The sequence below is a fragment of the Chelon labrosus genome (assembly GCF_963514085.1).
Source record: "Chelon labrosus genome assembly, chromosome: 3".
In the NCBI taxonomy this organism is placed as follows: domain Eukaryota; kingdom Metazoa; phylum Chordata; class Actinopteri; order Mugiliformes; family Mugilidae; genus Chelon; species Chelon labrosus.
Window position 1 is genome coordinate 7,957,644 of NC_140339.1, and position 19,492 is coordinate 7,977,135.

Sequence of the window (19,492 nt, forward strand, 5' to 3'; positions counted from 1 at the left end):
CAGACGCGTGTTCTGGGACAAACAATAAACAGTGTCCACCGCGTTTCATATGTTTGGATTCTTGAAATCCATTTATTTTCAGTCACAAAAAATACTCTCACCACGTTGAAAATACCACAGCACTGTCCCAAATCCACATACTTAACACGTCAGCCATTCCGTCAAGCTCCCGGTTGACACGGTCAAAAACTGTTTGCTTTCCCCACTAACACACACACCTGATTTCCCTCACCTGTAACTTAGCTATATGCACTTCCACACTGGTGCTCCCCCTAGGTAAAACCCCAGAACTGCATGTAAATACATGAACACAGTGATTTAAATTAACGAGAAGTGCAAAATATATAATGGCTCCTGCACTAGGCTTCTTATTGTTATAAACAATATATGAAAAAACAATGTCAAAGAGTGGCCACACAAAAAAGCAGCTAATCTCAACTTTATGCAGCACGAGTTCCAACTCATTATGTGCCTGGCTGCTGCAAGCAACTGATTTCAGTGAAAAACCCCACTGTGCAGTACCTGTACCAAACAGCAGGTAAACACTTACAGTGAATAGCTGGTGAACATAGTGGAGCATTTAGCCAAAAGCAAATCTTTCTCTTTTGGGTTAGCTGAGAATATGCGAGACATAAGAGACAAGCAGCAATGTGGCAACAAGAAGCCCTGGCATTTTAATAAAAGTGAGTTGCAAAGTTGGCGGGTATCGAGTTGTACTAACCTCAGTTTTGAGGCAACGCGACTGAGATATCTTCCAATAGGAGTGACAGGTATAGCCGATTTACATCAGGTTTCCCTGAATGTTTACTGCAAGAGAACACCGTGTGTCACTTTGGGTCCTGCACACAAGTTCACCATGCTTATGCAGGTAAATCAGGTGATCCCAGATGGAGTAGCAGCGTCAATGACTGCCTTTGTTTTTGATCCTTTGATCTAAAACTAGGCGTATCTGTGTACCAAACCAAAATTGGTGCAGTCGAACGTAGGCTCAACACGTCTATACACTAGCAAAATTTTACAGCCTGCTAGTTTTACTCTGAAACATTTGAATTGGGAACTATACAAGTGGGTTACCTAGGCAACCGGAGCCAGGAACATCCTCTAGTGACCAACTGTCACCTAAAAAGTGATGGCTGAAGTGTTCTACATGTGGACAGAGCTTTAGGTTTTGACAGGCTTGGGATGCAACACCCTTCTAAGTGACAAAAACTTGATCTGACCTCTGTTTGTCAGCTCTTACAGTACTGTGCTGCAAATCATCAGTTTGTAGTGGCAGCTCACGTGACCAAAGACGCCCAACTTTGAAGCTACGCACGCACATACATGTGCGCACATGCACACCCACACACACACACACACACAAAACCCCTCTTTTCCACCTCTGTGTCCCACTCTGGCTTTATTTCTCTTTTCACTCTCTCTCTCTCTCTTTCTCCGAGATCCCCAGGCACAAGGCATTATGGGAATCACTCTTGCACAGCTCTCGCTCTTCACAGCTTTAATCTTTAAGTTGTTTCCATAGAAACAACTAGGTTCGCTCAGTTGATAACTGTTGGGAAGGCTTGTAACGCTATAGAAGAATGTCCTCACCCAACAGATACCTCCCCCACACGCCGACAACAGAGGAATGTCTTAGTCACTGTAGACTCATTGATCCACTGATTATAAATAAAAGAGACAGTGTCGATGATTAATGGTGATGTCAGTCACAAGGGACCAAAATAACAATAGCATGTTGATTTTTATTTTTTTTAATATTCCTTGAATGAATATTACCAGGTGTTCAGTAAAAAAAAATGACGTGTAATTATGGAGAAATACATTTTTAAATGGTGGTTTCAGTGGTGCATAATATTTAAAGGAAAGCTGGCTGACACCAACTCACCTGCATGTAAGAGACTAGCAGATGACATTTTTTTTATATATTTTTTGAACTCATTGCCCAGTTTGGGTTATTTCAAGTTAATATAGCTGCAGCAGACCCCCTCTGTTGTCCTCAGGTACAACATGCTGGTGTCTCCTCAGTTGACTCAGAAGCCTCCTCCCTATGAACCCATCTACCCCTCTATACATATCGCCGTCCGCCTCCGTCAGACTCTCCGATGTGACGTCTGCAGACACACACACACGCAGACACAAAGCTCAGAAAATGTAATGTGCTAGTGTAATAATGTATATTTAAAGATGTGTTATTAATTTGAATGGCTAGGTAAACAATTAAGGTCCACTCAAAAACACACACACATACACCCATTCACACCGTGACCAGCGGTAGGAGTCTTCCTCAACACACGCACAGCGGGAGATCACCCCCCACCCCACCCACCCACCCTCGCTGCATATGTGCCGGTTTCCATGGAGACACGCAGTTAAAAATAACATGGGCGATGGCTTGTCTTGTGCCATTCCACCAACATGGCTGAAGCATTCACAAACACACACACACACACACACACACACACACACACACACAGTAGAGGAATAATATTGGCTGAAGTTTGTTAAAGAAACACAAAGAGCTATATAAATAATATCACCCTTCCTGGCGTGATAGTGCCATTTATCCCCACCGTTCAGCTTCTGATCTACGCAGAAGTGATGTTAGATATTTTTTAACTAACTTTAACTTCATTGTCTGGACCTATAGGATGTCATTTTAAATAATCTGCACCTTTTGTTGAATTTTTTTGGGTAATCACGGTATAAAGTCGCTCCGTTATTCATTCAGCAGACACACAGCAACATTAGCATTCATTCAAGCCTTGTGACTTGGACAATGTCCAGTATTCACTCAATACCGAGGGAAGTATGGCTTCTTAGCTGCTGAAGGCTCCACTGTGTTCAGGAACAAGTCTCCAAGTGTGTCTATTTGCCAGTTGGTACTGGGCAGGTAGTTTAGAGCGGATACTGTATATAAGAGCTTTTTCTTTTTGGTGTTGTTTGAAAGCAGCCTCTTGTGTCTGGATATAAGGTTTAGGAATCAGTGAACCAAAACAGTTAAATTATCTACTGATAAATGTGTGCATCTGGTTGATACTAGCAAACCAAAACCGTGTTAGCTGCACATTAGGACCTTTAATCCACTGTGGCACTAAAACGATTAGTTGGTGCGGCTTTAAAGTTACGTGAAAACGATGCCGTTTGTGGGCTTGACTGAAGCTCTGTTTGGTCACAGTCGCATATCTAAAAGCGCTTTTGATGTTACAAGTGATTGCGTTTGCGCATTAAACTCTTAACTCGTCTGTATCTTTGCAAACGAAGACACTGCTCAGACAAAAAGCTGCAGGAATCGCGATCGCCCAAAAACAGAACAAAATCGAAACATTTTCCTCAACCCTTATTATTTTCTCGATATTTCCTTTCTTGATTACTGCCTCTTTAGGAAGAACGCTGCAATATTGATGAGGATTGGGGAACTACAGAAGCCTCAGAAAGGTTGAGTGGGGAGACGAGGGTCTACAACAACATGAGAAATCATAAAACATTGATCTCCTCCTGCTGCTTCTCGCAGCAAGCGTGTCCACACAAACATACTGTGGGATTTTGATCACTGTTAGTGTTTTGGGTTTTTTTTGCCTCAAATTTAAGCATAGTACTCTTAAATTCCACACTTCTAATCTTTTTTAAATAGTTTGTGTATATGTAATTATTATTTTTTTTTTATTATTTCCTGGTACCTGTAATAAAAAATAGTTAAATCATAAGCCTTTAACCTCAAAATGGCCTTTTTAAATCACTGTTTATGTATGAATTTAAAAACAAATAGATGCTACAACATGCTATGTAACTATTTATTGCAACGTTACATGGCGCAGTGGTTTTACACATTAAGAAAATGTTGTGTTTTTAACAGAATATTGACTCTATTGTCTCCATGAAGGTGTTAAATATGCACACTTTGGCTTATTTGTTTTTCCAGACAGATCCTCCCTTTGGTAAATCCTTCACTCTTTATGTATATAAACCATAATAAACCCAGCATTTCAGTGACATTGTCTGTGGCTGTGTGTAGTATTCATGTTGCGCCACTAAGGGGCAGCACAGGAGCCTTTTCAGTCCGTTAATATTGGGTAAACAGCGAGTGCAGAGCCAGGAAATAATCCCTTGAACATTTAACCTGCTGTTCTGTTGTTGATATTTTCTCTGGCTCGTCGGAGTCGCCGTGACGTGGCGGGCTGCTATAAATAAGACTTTTGCATTTATTGTCACACGATGTGACTCGCCTCTGTTTGCCGCAGCAGACAGGTCTCATGCACACAGTCACACACTTGTTAGAACATGAATACGGCGCAGGTCAGAGGGGGCAGAGCAGAGGGATTGAGGAGGACAGAGGATGAACAATAGTGCAGGTGTGCAGCTGTGGAAAGAGGGATGGGGAGAGGGAATAGGGGTGGAGTGATTTATTCATTTTGTCAGGAAGACGAAACAAAGATACACAAACATGAAGACATTTGGAGAGAGAACAAAGGATATTTGTCATCAGCACTACTATCAGAATCACCAAACCAAGAGAGATCAAACTGAAATCATTTTAAGTGACTTAGAAGATGAGTCTGATACACTGATGGTGGCCTAAGCTCCTCAGGCAGGAGAAACCATTACGGCCCTCTCCAAGAAGCTCGGGTTACGAACCAGTTAATATGCGGTTGAAAGGTCTGCGATCCGGCACTGATGTTTCAAATATCGCTCAATACCACAGCTTGACAAAAGACCCGAGGGACGACAAGCTATTAAGGACCTCCCAGCAGTCCTGTTTAGGAAATCTGCTGTAAATACCTTAGGCAAGCCGCAAAGTCTCTGTACATTTAATAATGGTAGTCATGTTCTATTATCATTGTGCTGATATTGATGACGGTGAAAGCGTGTGCAGACACGTGGTGGGTTGTGTATTCGGTTGTTGCTGTGAGTGTGTGTGTGGGTGTCGGTGTCATTCCCGGGCATGGCGGGAGGCTGAAAGCTCCTCGAGCAGACTGCCAGCTCCAACAGCTCAACTCCAAAGTCAGTGAACTGCCAGAGCTCCAGATTACAGCAGATTACCGGGCAGGGTGCTCGTACACTTTCTCTGTTTGTGCGTGTTTCATGCTGTTGATTTAGCAACCACATGGGGGATGTCGATTCCTCACAATGAGTGTAAACAAAGTTTCCTTGAGGAGGGGACAGTTAATTACACTGAAAACATATTTGTGTTCAGTTTTGAATTTGAAATTCTTCCGTTTCTTTTACATTTCTGCCTCACTGCTGTAAACTTTATCCTCAGTTTGACGGAATAATGAGTCACATAGCAGCACAATCTCATTCTTAGATCATGACTTTTTGGTGGCAGCAATAGAAAGATTGAGCACGTGATACATATTCCCAGCATGGGGTGGATTAATACATTAATACTTTGTGTCGGAACCCCCTCCCTCCTCATTTTACTGCATCATAAAGAGATTATGGTCAGGAAGAGGCCATGCCCAGGCAGGATCCTACCATTTGACACAGGCGGACGGGGGGGTGGTGAAGCGTAGAGACAGGAAGACAGAGAAGGGTTCAAGTCTGTGATGTGTCATTTCTCGTGAGTGCGATGCGGCTCTAAGCGAGGCCAAAGTGGAGCGACCGCGTACTCTGTTGACATAAAGAAGAATTTCCTTTCAGTGACACACTGGGTCAGATGAAGGGAAGACAGAGCGGGGACAGCAGGTGGGTGGTGGGAGGGCGGGTGAGGAGGTGAAGGGGGAGGGTTTACATCTGCAGATGCTGTCAGTCTGGCTGCTGGAATTGCACAGGAATGTTTTGTCTGCAGGAGGAAAATATGGTGGCATTACTGAGGAACAGATGATAAGGTGTCTGCAGGAGGAGAGGAGGAGTGGCAGAGAAAGACAAAGAAGAGGACGAGAAAAAGAAAGAGTAGACAGCCGCTGACCATGGCTTTGGCTTGTCTCGGTATAGGCTGTGTCTCTGTGCGATCCAAAGGTAACATCAGTGTGCATCATTGTGTGTATCTTTTCTTATTATTATTGTCCATACTGGTAAATACCTTTTAACTATGCAGCTGTAGTGTCCCTGATGTGATGTTACTGTGTGGCAACACACCAGGAGCAACTCTATTCATACCATTCTGTTTGTTGTGCCACAAGATGAGCTTGTTGCACTACAACTTAAATAATGTGTGCTGAGTACCTTGTCAATTTTCTATAAAATGATGTACTAAAATATTTCCATGTGATGGAACCATAGACTGTATAAAGATGGACCCAACTGCTTCTCAAAAGTGAAGTCAAAGCAAACAGAGCTCCCCCTGGTGACTGGCTGCAATATAGGTCATAAGCTCCACCTCTTCCAAGTTAGTGGACAGGACTTGGGTCAAACTAAAATACATGACAAATACATTTATTTTTTCAAGGATGTTTTCTGTCATTTCAGGTAGTTAATATAATGTTGATGCATGTTCAAGAGTCAATTTTTTGGATGAGTTTCTTCGTAGTTAGTTATTTGACGCTATAGAAACAGGATGTGACATAATGGCGACTACCAGTTGCCATGCCAACTGCTACATAAAGCATCCTGTGAGGCCGTTAGAGTTAAAAAAAAAAAATAATTTGAAAATAAGTACAGCGTATAATCCAGCATCTCCTTGTAACTGGTGAACGTAGAGCAGAGTTTAGTATAAATCAAACGAACGCAAGTGAGTCTGCCGGAAGTGTGGGCAGGTCATCGATAATGCAGCTCTGCGTGGTGCCACTCTCAGGTCGCACTGCACAGGCTCTGGCTCCAAACTCGCAAGATGGCGATGCCCGTATCCCTGGGAAACTAGCGTCAGCGTAATTTCCCACACATGGGATTAATAAACATGTCTTATGTCAGTTTGGCCAATGCAAGGAAGTGGCGACACGTTGTCCATATTTATATACAGTCTATGGATGGAACCATGGTGCAACTATAGCAATGAATATTTTATTTTATAGTGTAAACATGGCATAATTAGTTGATTGATTGGATACCTTTGGTATTTTTGTTAGCTGAAGACAAGAGTTAATTGAGCCATTTAATGTCAACACTGATCATATAATCAAGAAAACAATAAATAGATGAACTGTTATTTGCAAACTAATGAAGTTGAAACTAAGCAGAAACTTTAAAGTGCAAGTGGATGTTACCTTGAACAACTGATATTTGGTTGCAATGCATTTCGTGAGGAGTTGTATTCCACTACGTGTTTCTACCCTGCAGGGGGGTGAATGTAATGCTGTTATTTCTGAACGTTAACCCGTTTTTCTGCAAAAGTTGGCACACTTTGATCAACGCGGCTAACGCACGCTGCACGTAGAAAGTAATGTCACAACTGCCGATGAGACGAGGCGGTGCGTGGTGTGAGCTGTCATAAGCTCACTAGCAGTGCACAGCTTCCCTCTGCAGAACTGGCCTGCTAGTGTTTCTTATATAACAGCTGTCTACTATGACAAGATTCTGCAGCTACTGCCATAGGGAGTGTGCTGCCTGACCCAGATACACCCTAATACATTCTCTACCGATGACTTCCATTCACCCGCATCTGGACCGGAGAGAGATCTTAATTCAGTGTCCTCATGCAATTGTCGTGGATGATTGTGCCAGCTTGTAATCTCTGTTTTCTAGTTTGTTGGCACGGCTCTTTTATTGCACTACACTGTTTCTTCTGTATGTAATGAAAGAGCAAGAAGTCGCTGTGGTCCACTACTGACTCTCATACAGTGATTTCATTTGCTCAAAATGATGAAATCTTAGTTTGGATTTCTTTCTGTTCATTATAGTCCTTGTTCTCTGCATCCTTCCTCTTCTTCACTACAAATATACTGATATCAGAAAATATAAAGTCGGCCAGGTAATAAAAATCAGATCCATTAGCCAGATGAGGGTGGAGGGACGCATAAAATACATTTTAGCTAATAACATATTTAAAGCCTTTACATTAACATTCACAGTTGATAGCCGAGAAGTTGTAAATTTCACAAATTATATTGCGTCCTTGTCCTGATGCTGCACAACTTCTGGTGACTGACTGATCGCAGACTTGATGTGTTCCACTTAAGTTTAGAAGTTTATATAAAGCATGTTTGGTGCAAAAAATAAGTTGTGGCTATGATGTACAGTTTGTTTTCCTGCGCTTCGGTAAATCAGCAGAGAATTTTCAAAGAAAATACCTGACCACTATTAATCCACTACATTTCCTCATCACATAAAGGCTTATTGAGTCTTTTGATTTATAAATTTAAAGCAAAGCGTAAAGTAGCTTCTGCTCTCTTGCTACCAGTATGTACTGCAAAGATGCAACAAGAAGGTAGAAGCATCCCTAGCATCCCAAAATCAAGTCCACTCACCTCTCTCAGTTGATTCCTGCCTTTACATGCATTGTAAATATTAATTTTAGCACTACATGTACTCATTTTAATAGCCACATTCAAAGTCAGAGTTAAAATGGCCATAATGAAGAGGCAAGGAGCAATAATCACTTAAACATGGGGATAATGGTGCATGCTTTCAGATATTCAGAAATCAGCAGATGAAAATGCAATTTTCTACTATTCTGCAAATAATAAACAGTTGGTGGCAATGAGCAACAGTCAAAGTTTAAGCAAGGCAACGAGATGGGAAGCCTGATGATGAACAGAATAATGGATGGACGGTGTAAAGAGGGAGCTGAACAATTAACAGTACAACTTTTTGCTTTTGGAAGAGCTGTAGAGCTAGCACACCATTTGCTGTCTCTTTGGTAGAGCAGGAGCTTCAGTGATGTTTATGTCACATGCGTCATGTACACCATAATTTATTTCCTAAATCTGTTGACACATTTTACATACATTTATATGTAGAGAGATTATTACTTTGACAGCAGTTGTTAGACTCTGGAAATATGTTGACCTTTTTACTTCGTTCTCAACTTCCAACATCTTCACTTTGGAAAAACACCATAGAACAGGGTGGCTATAAATCATTTAGTCTTCACTCATTCATAGTCTTGGCAGATATGTAGAACAAAAGCTTAAGAGAACAAGTCAAAGGCTGCATACTTTCTTGCAGCTTTCCCAGAGAGATGACTACCTGAAGAGAGTATGAATGTTGGCTTGTTGGAATGTCAGTCTGTCAAATTTTGTCCCTTAAAATGTCTGGAGACAACCCCGCCAGCCTGCAGTTGAGATTCCAGATATGTGTAGGGTGGAGTTTCAAACATTTTGAACCCCTCAAAAGCATCTAACTTACAATACTGACCTTAATTCACAGGGGGCAGCACAACATACATATTATAGACAGATTGTGGCAATTTTACACATAATAATTTTCTTATTTTGTTTTATTTGTTCATCCTTTTTTTGTCTTGCTAAAAATTTATCAGCATCAAATTGCATCAAAGTTCATAAACTGCTTAACCACAAGCATCTGCACTGACTATTTATAGTTCTTCGAGTACTTACACCCTGTGCATTTGCAGTATTGTTCTGTTTTTCCTCTTTTGTTTTTCCTGCATTTCTTGAACTCTACCTCCTCTCCGTTCTTGGCGGTAACACTGCAAGCTGCACGTGTGATAGGATGAGTGGAAGCACAGATGGAGGGATACGGTGAAAAGGAAACGAATGATGAGTGAAAGACCGCAAGACAGGGTGTGCATTAGACAAACGTGGATATTTGCTCAACCGTGATTTGGCTGGATGTTCAGCAACGGTTAACTGTAAGCTTCATTATAATCGACTGCAGCTAAGGAAGGTGACGTGCTTAGAGATTTGTGATTAAGGCTTGAATCACGCGACACACTCTTCAGAGTTTGCTGTTTTGGTGTTGCCACCAGGTGAAAACAAAAAACTGACAAGTTCCTGGGACAACTCATTCTGAAGACAAGTGATTAGAGTTTAACACTTTGCACAACTAGCTGGACTTTGCTAATGTTTTATTAGCTTTATTGGATTAGCTGGTTGCTGCTTTAGTTGGATATTTGAGCTCTGTTGTTTGAGCTTTACAGAATGAGTTTGACAATCAGAAATTATCTGTGCTCACATTAAATTTAACTGGAAAACAAACTTGCACATCCATTCACTATCTTTTAAACTATGAGACATTGTGTATCCTATGATTATACTTCGGGAATTGACAACATTGCATCATAGCTTGAGGACAGAGCATTCTTTTTACATCCTAAATCATGCCTGGACGGGGCGTGTGTGAATTCTTTTGATAAAACAGCAGGGAACCGGCCACAGAAACAATCCACTAATTTAACTGTGTCACAACAACTAGGTCAGCAACCTAGACTGTTTTCGAGACACACCTTTCTTTGTGCCTAGTCCCACTATTCTACTCGCCTGTCCCTGTTTACTGACGCACAGCAAGGACCAATATGAAAGGTGTTTTTGCATACTGAGCAGAATCGGGATTACGTTAATACCATGAAGTGTTTTATAATCGCATCCTTTCAGTTAGTTATCTTCTACTACAATGCTGTTTCATCTTGCCAGCGTCTTTTGGTTGTATTTCATAATCCTTATCTTCACAAATGTTAATGACACAACGTGTGCCATACAAAACAAGAGGGTAACTTTACCTGCACGCGACTCTCTTTAGAGCAGGAAGCTGTGTAACTGTTTATTTAGTGCAAATGAGCTGGCTCTCTGTGCGTCTTTAACCTTGCAGTTTTAATCGGCCGAATGCAGCTGACGCGAGCTTGCTGATTTAATTGCGGGCCAACACGAGCCTTGATGAGCAATGAAAGGTTGCCTGGCTACAGATGTACAGTGAGGCTTTCAAGGACACAATTGCATTTTGAATTCCGAGTTAAAGAAGGAGGAAATAGGATTCATAAATACAGCTAAAAGGGCTTTGAGAGCAGATAAGAGAGATGAATGATCACAGTCCTCGCACTCTCTCGCTCCTCGTCTGAAAATCAACAGTTTTAAGTCGAGACTGAATGAGGAAGTTATACATCATTCATGAAAGCAGAGGTTTTTTGATATTCTGATAACAATACATTTTGGTGGTGATAAACATGAAGGACAGTGGTTTGCTGGTGAGTTTCAGGTGTGTGTTTAGCTGCCACCTGCTGGTGTGTCATTGATGTGCCTCATGAGCATTAAAGCACCACACAGAAATACAGAGGACGGTGATATTCTTCACATCACGATGTATAGATAGATTTGTATGTGTATGAATTCATAATATTATTTTGCTTTATTTTGCATATTTTTATGTAATGATTGGCTTTACGGTTATGCTAATGTGATAACGGGGGGTTGATTGTAAAACATGGCCTGGATCTAAGCTTACAGGACAACTGCTTCAGAGTCAATGAAAAACTCAAGAGTCTTGAGGTTATAAATATGTCAGTGGCGTCATGTATCTGCGTCATTGCCTCAACTTGAGCCCCTTTCTTGAAAAAGTGGCCAAAAGGTACGATACTTTTAAGACATTCATTATTTGAACATGCATGTATAAATAATGTATACTGTCTTACTTTGTATTTGGACTTATACACAAGAAGGATTCATTCCAGGAACTACATTTATGGACAATTTTAGTTTGCTAAATGCTAATCCATTATATACTCTACTGTACACCGTTTAAATATGTTTTAGTAAAAAGTCAGCAGAGGGCAGCAACTTCATGTAGCACTAAACAGGAACTTAAAAAGCACTTAGATGAGACTAATTTAACTTAATAGTTACTTTACTCACATGATGGAGGCTGCATAGGGCGATTTACTTCCTAGCTAATCTGTAGCCACAGGGCTTGTGGCAGCTTGCTAGCTTTGGGAAGCTACTGTCAACTGAGGCAACATCAGATCTTTCGTTGACCAATACTTTTTGTCATCATCTTTGTTGACTAAATTAACACTGGTTGACAGTAAGTTTTACAAGCTCGCACTCAGGTAAGCACCTATATAAAATAAAAGGGCACACTTCTTCTTCTTAGTGTGTGTCCTCAGTACATACACTTGAGTACTTGGCAGGTTGTTCTAAGCATCAATGCAGAGCGTGCAAAAGTTCTTCTATGGATATAGACGGTCTCAGCGTCTTCAAGTAATCCCAGACTGACTGCATGATGTTGAGACCAGTGCTCTGTGGGGCCAAAACATCAGTCTCCTTGTTTATCTTGTTGCTGAAGATGGTTTTGGAGGATGAAGATGGTTTTGGAGGCTCCATGAAGTGAATCTTGGATGTGAATGAAAATCTAAACTTCCAAATTGCCTAAACCATTTGAATGGTACAATTGGGGTGTCCTCAGTTAGAACTGAACTACAGACAGTTATTCTCTCAATAACATGTTCTGTTTCTCTGCTTTCATTTTAGCGGTGTCCAATCTGGATATAGAGAGCAAGCTTTCGGCTCACTATCAGGCTCCGTGGCACCAGCAACACAACGTGTTTCATCCTTGTACCCGGTCACCATGTCTGGAGGAGCTGCACAGAAACGCTCAGCTCAGTCTCCGAGCTCTGCATCGAGGTGCGAGAGGCTGATCCAGGTTGCGCGGTAACATTATGTTGCGTACAAATTACAAAGATTGTGATTTTTAATCTATGTATTTGGGATGTGCAGACGAGGAACTGCGCCAGCGGTCCACGAGTCGAGAGAGAAGCAGGGTGACCATCTCTATCTCAGTGGCGCCCCCCATGCCCACCTTCCCCTCACCGCACTCTATCCGCCGGCAACAGAGGAGTCGCCTGGCACGAGCGGTAAGATGATGAAAATACACCCATCAGCCACAACATTAAAACCACTGACTGGAGAAACAAATAACATTGACCATCTTGTGACAATACAATGTTCTGGTGGGAAATTGAGGTGCTACTACTGGTTCTTTTAACATTCCCACTTGGAAGCTATTAAATTCTGGGCTAACTTTCATGAAAAAGTTGTTTAAAAACTCCAACATGTGAATAAAGTGAACCTAAAAGTCCCCCCCCCCCCGCAATGTGTGGAATGAGGGATCACACATTTTAGGCTTATTAAAATCTTTGATTCTTATTTAATTTGCACCAGTTAACTGATACGACATTTCATTCTGATGTTGCCTTGCAGCAAGAGAGAGCAGAGAGGGAGCGAGAGTTAGACTACCAACCCAGGAAGGTAAAAAAAAAATAAAATCTCTCCGTACCTTCACCATGTGTAAATGGGAGATCACGCTATACTGATAAATTAGATTGCAGTATAAACACCATTTATGTAGCTTTCATGATTTGATTTTATTATTCATTTTATAGCTGCCTCCATTAAAGTTATGTTCTTTTCATCCTCATTTCTTTCTGATATCCGTAAAGGAGAGGACTGTGAGAGAAACGGAGATCCAGACCATACAGAGAAAGGTAATAAAAGTCCACATGAACGTAGGCAGAAAAAAATTTAATCTTCTCTAATTCAATTTAAGGAAGACGCTATTTTTTGCCTGCATTTGAACAATGCTTGTATGTGTGTTCCCTTCTAACAGGAAAGGCAAGGGAGAGAAGCAGATATTCAGACGATCCAAAGAAAGGTAAGAAAGATGCATCGAACAACTGTAACAGGCACCTACTACCAGATATATGAACTCAGGTCTCTCTTAATGCAGTCAATAATAGACGTAAGTGAACGATTTGAGCAAAGCAACAATGTATTGTATGTTGAAAGGCATTTCCGGCAGGACAGAAGAGTTTACCATAGAAGAGTTCTTTTAGACCTTTAGAAGGACGTGAATGTAATTAACCAAAGTATTGTCTGTCTCATTCATCCATCACCTTGTGACTTTTCTTTAACATTTTACCTAAAATGATTTAATCCTTTGCGTAACTTGGGTCACGTCATCTTTTTTTTAATTTATTTAATTTAATTCCTTTTGTTGTATTTTGTGTTTTGTGTATTTTGTAGTTTGAGTGCTTTTACTCACTTCACCCTATTGAGAGTTGCATCTTCATTCCATGGAATAGAAAGGTATAAAGTCTTTGTGTTCCTTCTGTTTATTCTCAAATCACATTAGTTGTTTGGTATTTAATTTTGTGTTCATTTTTGATAGTTACACTCTACTTTCCACTATAGTGGCTGTAGTATATACTGTATAGTCACAAATGTTACAGCAATTGTAAAATGTTGGCTATTTTATGGTACACATTATGGAAACTACAACTGTGGGACTGTATCGATACTTACCTTGTTTGTAATGTTGCCTGTTTCTTCCAGTCTACCTCGACAGGGGAGGGTGAAGGTGGTGAAGTCTTGGGAGGCCACAGAACCAAGGCCTCTGCCTCTAGTGCCCCCTCAACCCAGGATAAACAAACAAACTGGTCAAAGGAAAACGCCCCTCCATCAGATCAGAAGACACCTGGTGATTCTCATGCCGTCTCCTCCTGCATCATCCCCATCAATGTCACAGGTAAGCTGAAGAAAACGAACAAGACATTAAGTAAATAAGCATTACTGGTCCTAGTAAGGATCAAATGCCAAACACAGTCTGTTCCCAAATCTGAAATCATACTCAGACTTCCAGTATGAAAACAAGAAATCTTTACTACACTATATGGGAATGACTGCACACATATATATATAATACATATAAACCATTTAGCAACAATATTAAAACCACTGACAAGAGAAGGAAATAACATTGACCATCTTGGAGCAATGCAATGTTCTGCAGGGAAACTTTTAGACTTGGAATTCATGTGGATGTTACTTAGACATGTACCACCCACCGAGACCAGACCAGGCACCCCCACCCCATAGCAATGACACTCCTTGATGGCAGCAGCCATCCCCAGCAGGATGCAGCCTGAGACAGGCACACACAAAAGAACTGTTTAGGAACAACTAAAAAAAACATGGAGAACAGCACAAGGTGTTGACCTGGCCTCAGAATTCACTAGATCCCAAACTGATCAAGTATCTGTGGGATGATCCACAGAGGACCCTCCCCTCAACCCATAGAACCCAAAGGCCCCCCAGTGACAACATTCTGTTGCCAGACAGCACAGGACACCCTCAGAAGGCCCATGTCCATTCTCTGATGAGTCACAACTGTTTTGGAAGCACATGGGAGACCTACACAATATTCAGTCATAATGTTAAGCCTGATCGGTGTACATTTTTAGCTTTTTATATGTGGCAGGCTTCTCTGTTGTTATTGCAGGAGTCGGGTTTGACAGGGAAGCAAGTGCTCGTTGCTCCCTAGTCCATTCCCAGTCTGTTCTTCAGAGGAGAAGGAAGCTGAGGAGGAGGAAAACTATAACAGGAATACCCAAAAGAGTACAACAGGACATGGGTATGTTATAGAGCACACCTCACCACACATCGTTTACTGTATGGGTCGTTTGTATAGCTTTGGCAATGACTACTGCTGGTTTGATAAATTTGATTGCAGAGATGGTTTGTTTTGTTTTTTCTTTACAAAAAGGCTTATCTGTGAATTTGTTTTCAATCTGGTCATTCCTAATAATATTTCAGGAACTGAACACACTTTGTCTCTTGGCTTTCAGACTCAGATGAATCACCCGTAGCAAGAGAGCGCACAGTGATCATACATGCCAACCCACACCAACTCTCACTCTGTCAGGAAGACCTCTCAATTAGTGGTCGCCTCCATCACACTCGTGACTCTGGCTGCCAGACAGATGATTTCCTTATAGCATGTAAGTTTCTCAGAAAGGAGAAGTATTTTAGTTCTCTTATAGTTTCTTTAGTCTGTCAGCTCCCACATTTGACCTACAGGCTAGGAAAAGGAGTTTGCTCAAGCCATTCCTCCTACAAATAATAATTACAAAATGCTTGACAGTCATTGCTGTCTTGTGGGTTAATGCTTGCATCTACTCTACCTTCTCAGATATATGCCTTTGCTAAGTTTGAACAAGACAACTATCTGAAAGCTGCCGTCCTCAAACTAGATCAATAAATCTGGAGTTCAAATTATTTCTTGGTCTCCCTGGTCCACATGCATGTGAATTAAAAAATTTCTGCCTCTATTCCCCCCTCTATCTCCTGTTTTTCCTCTTCAGGTACAGCTGCTCCTTCCAGGAGGCGCATTAGAGCTCAACGTGGTCATCAGGGTATCCCTGCCTCTCTGTCCCATTCAACAGGCAATATTTCTTCCCTGGGTGACCAGTCAGACTCAACATACACCACGGCTGCAGCCCATGGTGGACGCCTGCGCTCACGTAGCCTTCCACGAGAGGGTGGACGCCTGATGGACAGTGACGAGGATGATGATGATGACAATTATGACGATGATGATGAAGATGAAGAGTTGTCACCATACGAAGCAGAGGACTTTATTCCATCTGGTCCCAGTCCAAGAATGAAGATGATGATGATGAAGGATGAAGAAGAAAGCACAGATGACCAGGCAGCTCCTGAGCCATTACAACTTGGAAGCCTAAAAAGGTTGCAGCGATCTGGGGAAAGAGACAGAGGGAGTGGAGGAGGTGGGAGCCCAGAGCATAGCTGGATGGAGAGGGGTCGTTCACGCTTGCCTCGCAAAGCTGACATGGGCAGCTGTGAGATTTCATCAAGTTCAGATACTTTCAGCAGCCCTATTCACTCAGTGTCTACAACCGGAGTCCTAGGCAGTCATGTGGACCATAAAGAAGACCACCAGTCATCCAGTGGAAACTGGAGTGGTTCAAGCTCCACCTGCCCCTCACAAACATCTGAAACCATTCCCCCACCCTCTTCTCCACCCCTGACAGGCTCATCCCATTGCGATTCAGAGCTGTCACTCAACACCGTGCCCAATGCCATTGATGAGGGATTCTCTCTCGATCCCTCATACCACTCTGACCTCAGACCCCAGGGCCAGGGTCACAGATCAAGCTCATTCACATCCTCAGCCACAGACCAGCTGGATGATGCAGGAGTTAGTACAGCCAGTGAGGGGGAGTGGACATACCCTCCAGACCAAGACCAGACTGATCCAGACCAAGATCCTGACCACACCCAAAACCTAAGCCAGAGCCATGGGTTAACCCAGGAGTACAGCTCCAAACAAGGCCTAGAAGACCAAACCTGTTTCAGTGACAAGATGAGCAACACTGAAAAGGAGCATGGCTCTCATTACACAACTGATACAGAGGGTTTCTACTCCTCTTCTGTGCATTTTGGGGAGTGTAGTCAGAATTACAGAGGTTACATGTATAACTATGCAGACCCCGGGCCTGACTGTGGTCAGTCCAACACTGTGGCACCACTAGTATCCCATGGAGTTTACCCCAAGCCCTCAGCTGAGTTGAGAGCAGGCACTATGACACTGGGGAGAACCTGTCGTCCACTGAGGAAACCGAAAATCAAACCTCCACCACCAAAAAGGACATCCTCACTGAAGGAGACCCTTGTTAGTGTTGATGTTGGAACGGACACACAGGCAGATCAGGATCAACCAAAGACGGTTAGTGAGCAAGAGCTTAACTTGTCTTCCACAGATATGAAGCTGGAACTGGACCTAGAGCTTGGAGGTGATCCAGAACCATTACAGACATCTTGTTTAGTGGCGGAGCCCTTGGGAAGTTGGGGGATGGGACTGGGTGAAACCGTAGACATAGTAGAGCCCATGTCCTTCAGCTCTGCAGATACACACTCATTTAAGGATGAAGGTGCTGTGCAATCTGACTATGCAGACCTGTGGCTTCACAACACTGAACTGAAGTCCAACAATGGTGAGTACACATCTATGTCCAACTCAAGCACAGCCACAGGTACTACTGTCATGGAGTGTATGAAGTCACCAGACAGCTCTTCCTCTTCCACAGAAACCCAAACCCAGGCCCTTGCACAGGCTTCAGAGACCAGAGCAACTAGTCCACCTCTCCCACCTGGAGACTTCAAACTTGGGTCACCTGAGAAGCTGGCTGGTTTGGCCTCACCATCAAGTGGCTACTCCAGCCAATCAGAGACTCCAACGTCAACCTTGCCCTCATCTTCTGCAGCGTTCTTCCCAGGACCACTATCTCCTTCGACCGGCAAGAGAAAGCCCAAAGTGCCCGAGAGGAAGTCTTCTCTCTCTTCCCTGCAGCACTTCCCCAGAGATGGAGCTTCCATTTCCTCTTGCTATAAGAGAGACCCAGACTTTCCACCTCCACCTTCTCAACTTGATCTCAATGTTCTCCATGGAGGCTATGTCAGACACACCCTATCCCACCGGACACACCACATACACACGCTCCACCATAGCAAACACAGAGTTGGGAATGTCTTAGCCACTGGCACAAAGCTGTTGGCCCCTGAGGCAAAAAATACCAACCCGCCGCCAAGTTCAAACTCTGCTTTAACAATTCCTAGTTCAAATCTACTGGTGATTACGCCCGCTGCTCTTCGCTCAGTGCAGCTGCATTCCATCAGCCAATCAACAGATCTGCAGAATTCTTCCACAACAAACCAGGAAACCACAAGTGGAACAGAGACCGCTACAAGACCCAAATGTACTCCTAGTGGTTCTAGTCTGGCTCCTCCACCTATTAACACTAGACCCCTCCCTCCCCGCAGACCACCTCCCAGACCACCAGCTCATGCAGTACATGATCATACCTCCTCGCCTGAACACTCGCAACCACCTCCCCCTGGCCGCCACCCTGATGGGCCTCCATCATATGAAAGCTTGCTACTAAGACAGGACCGCTATGGACCTGGAACCTTCTGGGCTATGACAGCCTTCAGAACCCGGATGGATCCATCATCAGACCTCTCCGAGGACAGCTCACCCCTGCATCGACCTGTGCCACGTGCTCCCCACCCTTCGCCTGTGGATTTACACACACATATCCACTCACACACAGAGTTCCGAGGTCTCACCCACTCAGCTCATGCGCACACTGAGTTTAGGGTTTTGGGGGAACGTTCGTTTTCCCAAGACGATGATGATGATGACGATGAGGAGGAGGAAGAGGAAGAGCAGGTGAAAGAGACACCGAGGGCTGCATGTTCCAGAGGAGGCATGCGATCGGACCACCCTCCACCCCCAGCATATGAGTTTGCTGGGATATCCCACTCAGACTCAGGACCCTGGGCTAGTCCAGTCAAAGTGCCTGGTAACACTATGGAGGCATCGCATCCTTACCTAATCAGCGATGCAAGGAAAGGAGTACATGAAGAGCAGGAAGAAGAGGAGGAAGTGACATCAGGTGCTACCAGAAGTGCCCATCAGCAGCAGCCACAGGACAGCAAAGACGACTCCACCACTCCTGACACTGAGGATTACTTCAGTAAAGGTAAGCTTTTAAACTAAATTAACTTTGGTAGAGATGACAGAAAAGATACCAGTGCTACTTAAAAAATAAGCTAACGACTGCTACAATAGTTGTATAATCCTGGAGTTTAAAAGAAAGAATGTTTATTATTATTTCAGCAAGTGTATACTAAATGATCAGACAACCAGAAGACATGTAATAGGGATGTTGTGTACTGCAGATTCCACACCCAGTGATAATTCGCTCTCCCCCCTGACGGATGACACCAAAGTGGACGATGACATTATCATCACGTCACCGAATAAGACCCGTACAACTGAGGACCTGTTTGCCATGATACACAGGTACTGT

The 19,492-nt window shown here is 43.0% G+C and overlaps 1 protein-coding gene across 1 annotated transcript in view; it reads left to right on the forward strand.

Moving 5' to 3' along the window:
- Window positions 1-19,492, forward strand: part of nhsb (Nance-Horan syndrome b (congenital cataracts and dental anomalies)) — a gene marked incomplete at both ends in the record, with an annotated part of 44,943 nt that overhangs the window by 24,629 nt on the left and 822 nt on the right. Inside the window, 11 exons of the mRNA XM_084541144.1 lie at window positions 12,294-12,446; window positions 12,540-12,676; window positions 13,023-13,070; window positions 13,262-13,306; window positions 13,429-13,473; window positions 13,845-13,907; window positions 14,154-14,346; window positions 15,100-15,231; window positions 15,446-15,598; window positions 15,962-19,162; window positions 19,362-19,485. Coding sequence (XP_084397270.1) covers window positions 12,294-12,446; window positions 12,540-12,676; window positions 13,023-13,070; window positions 13,262-13,306; window positions 13,429-13,473; window positions 13,845-13,907; window positions 14,154-14,346; window positions 15,100-15,231; window positions 15,446-15,598; window positions 15,962-19,162; window positions 19,362-19,485 — 4,294 coding nt within the window. The remainder of the gene's footprint in view (window positions 1-12,293; window positions 12,447-12,539; window positions 12,677-13,022; window positions 13,071-13,261; window positions 13,307-13,428; window positions 13,474-13,844; window positions 13,908-14,153; window positions 14,347-15,099; window positions 15,232-15,445; window positions 15,599-15,961; window positions 19,163-19,361; window positions 19,486-19,492) is intronic.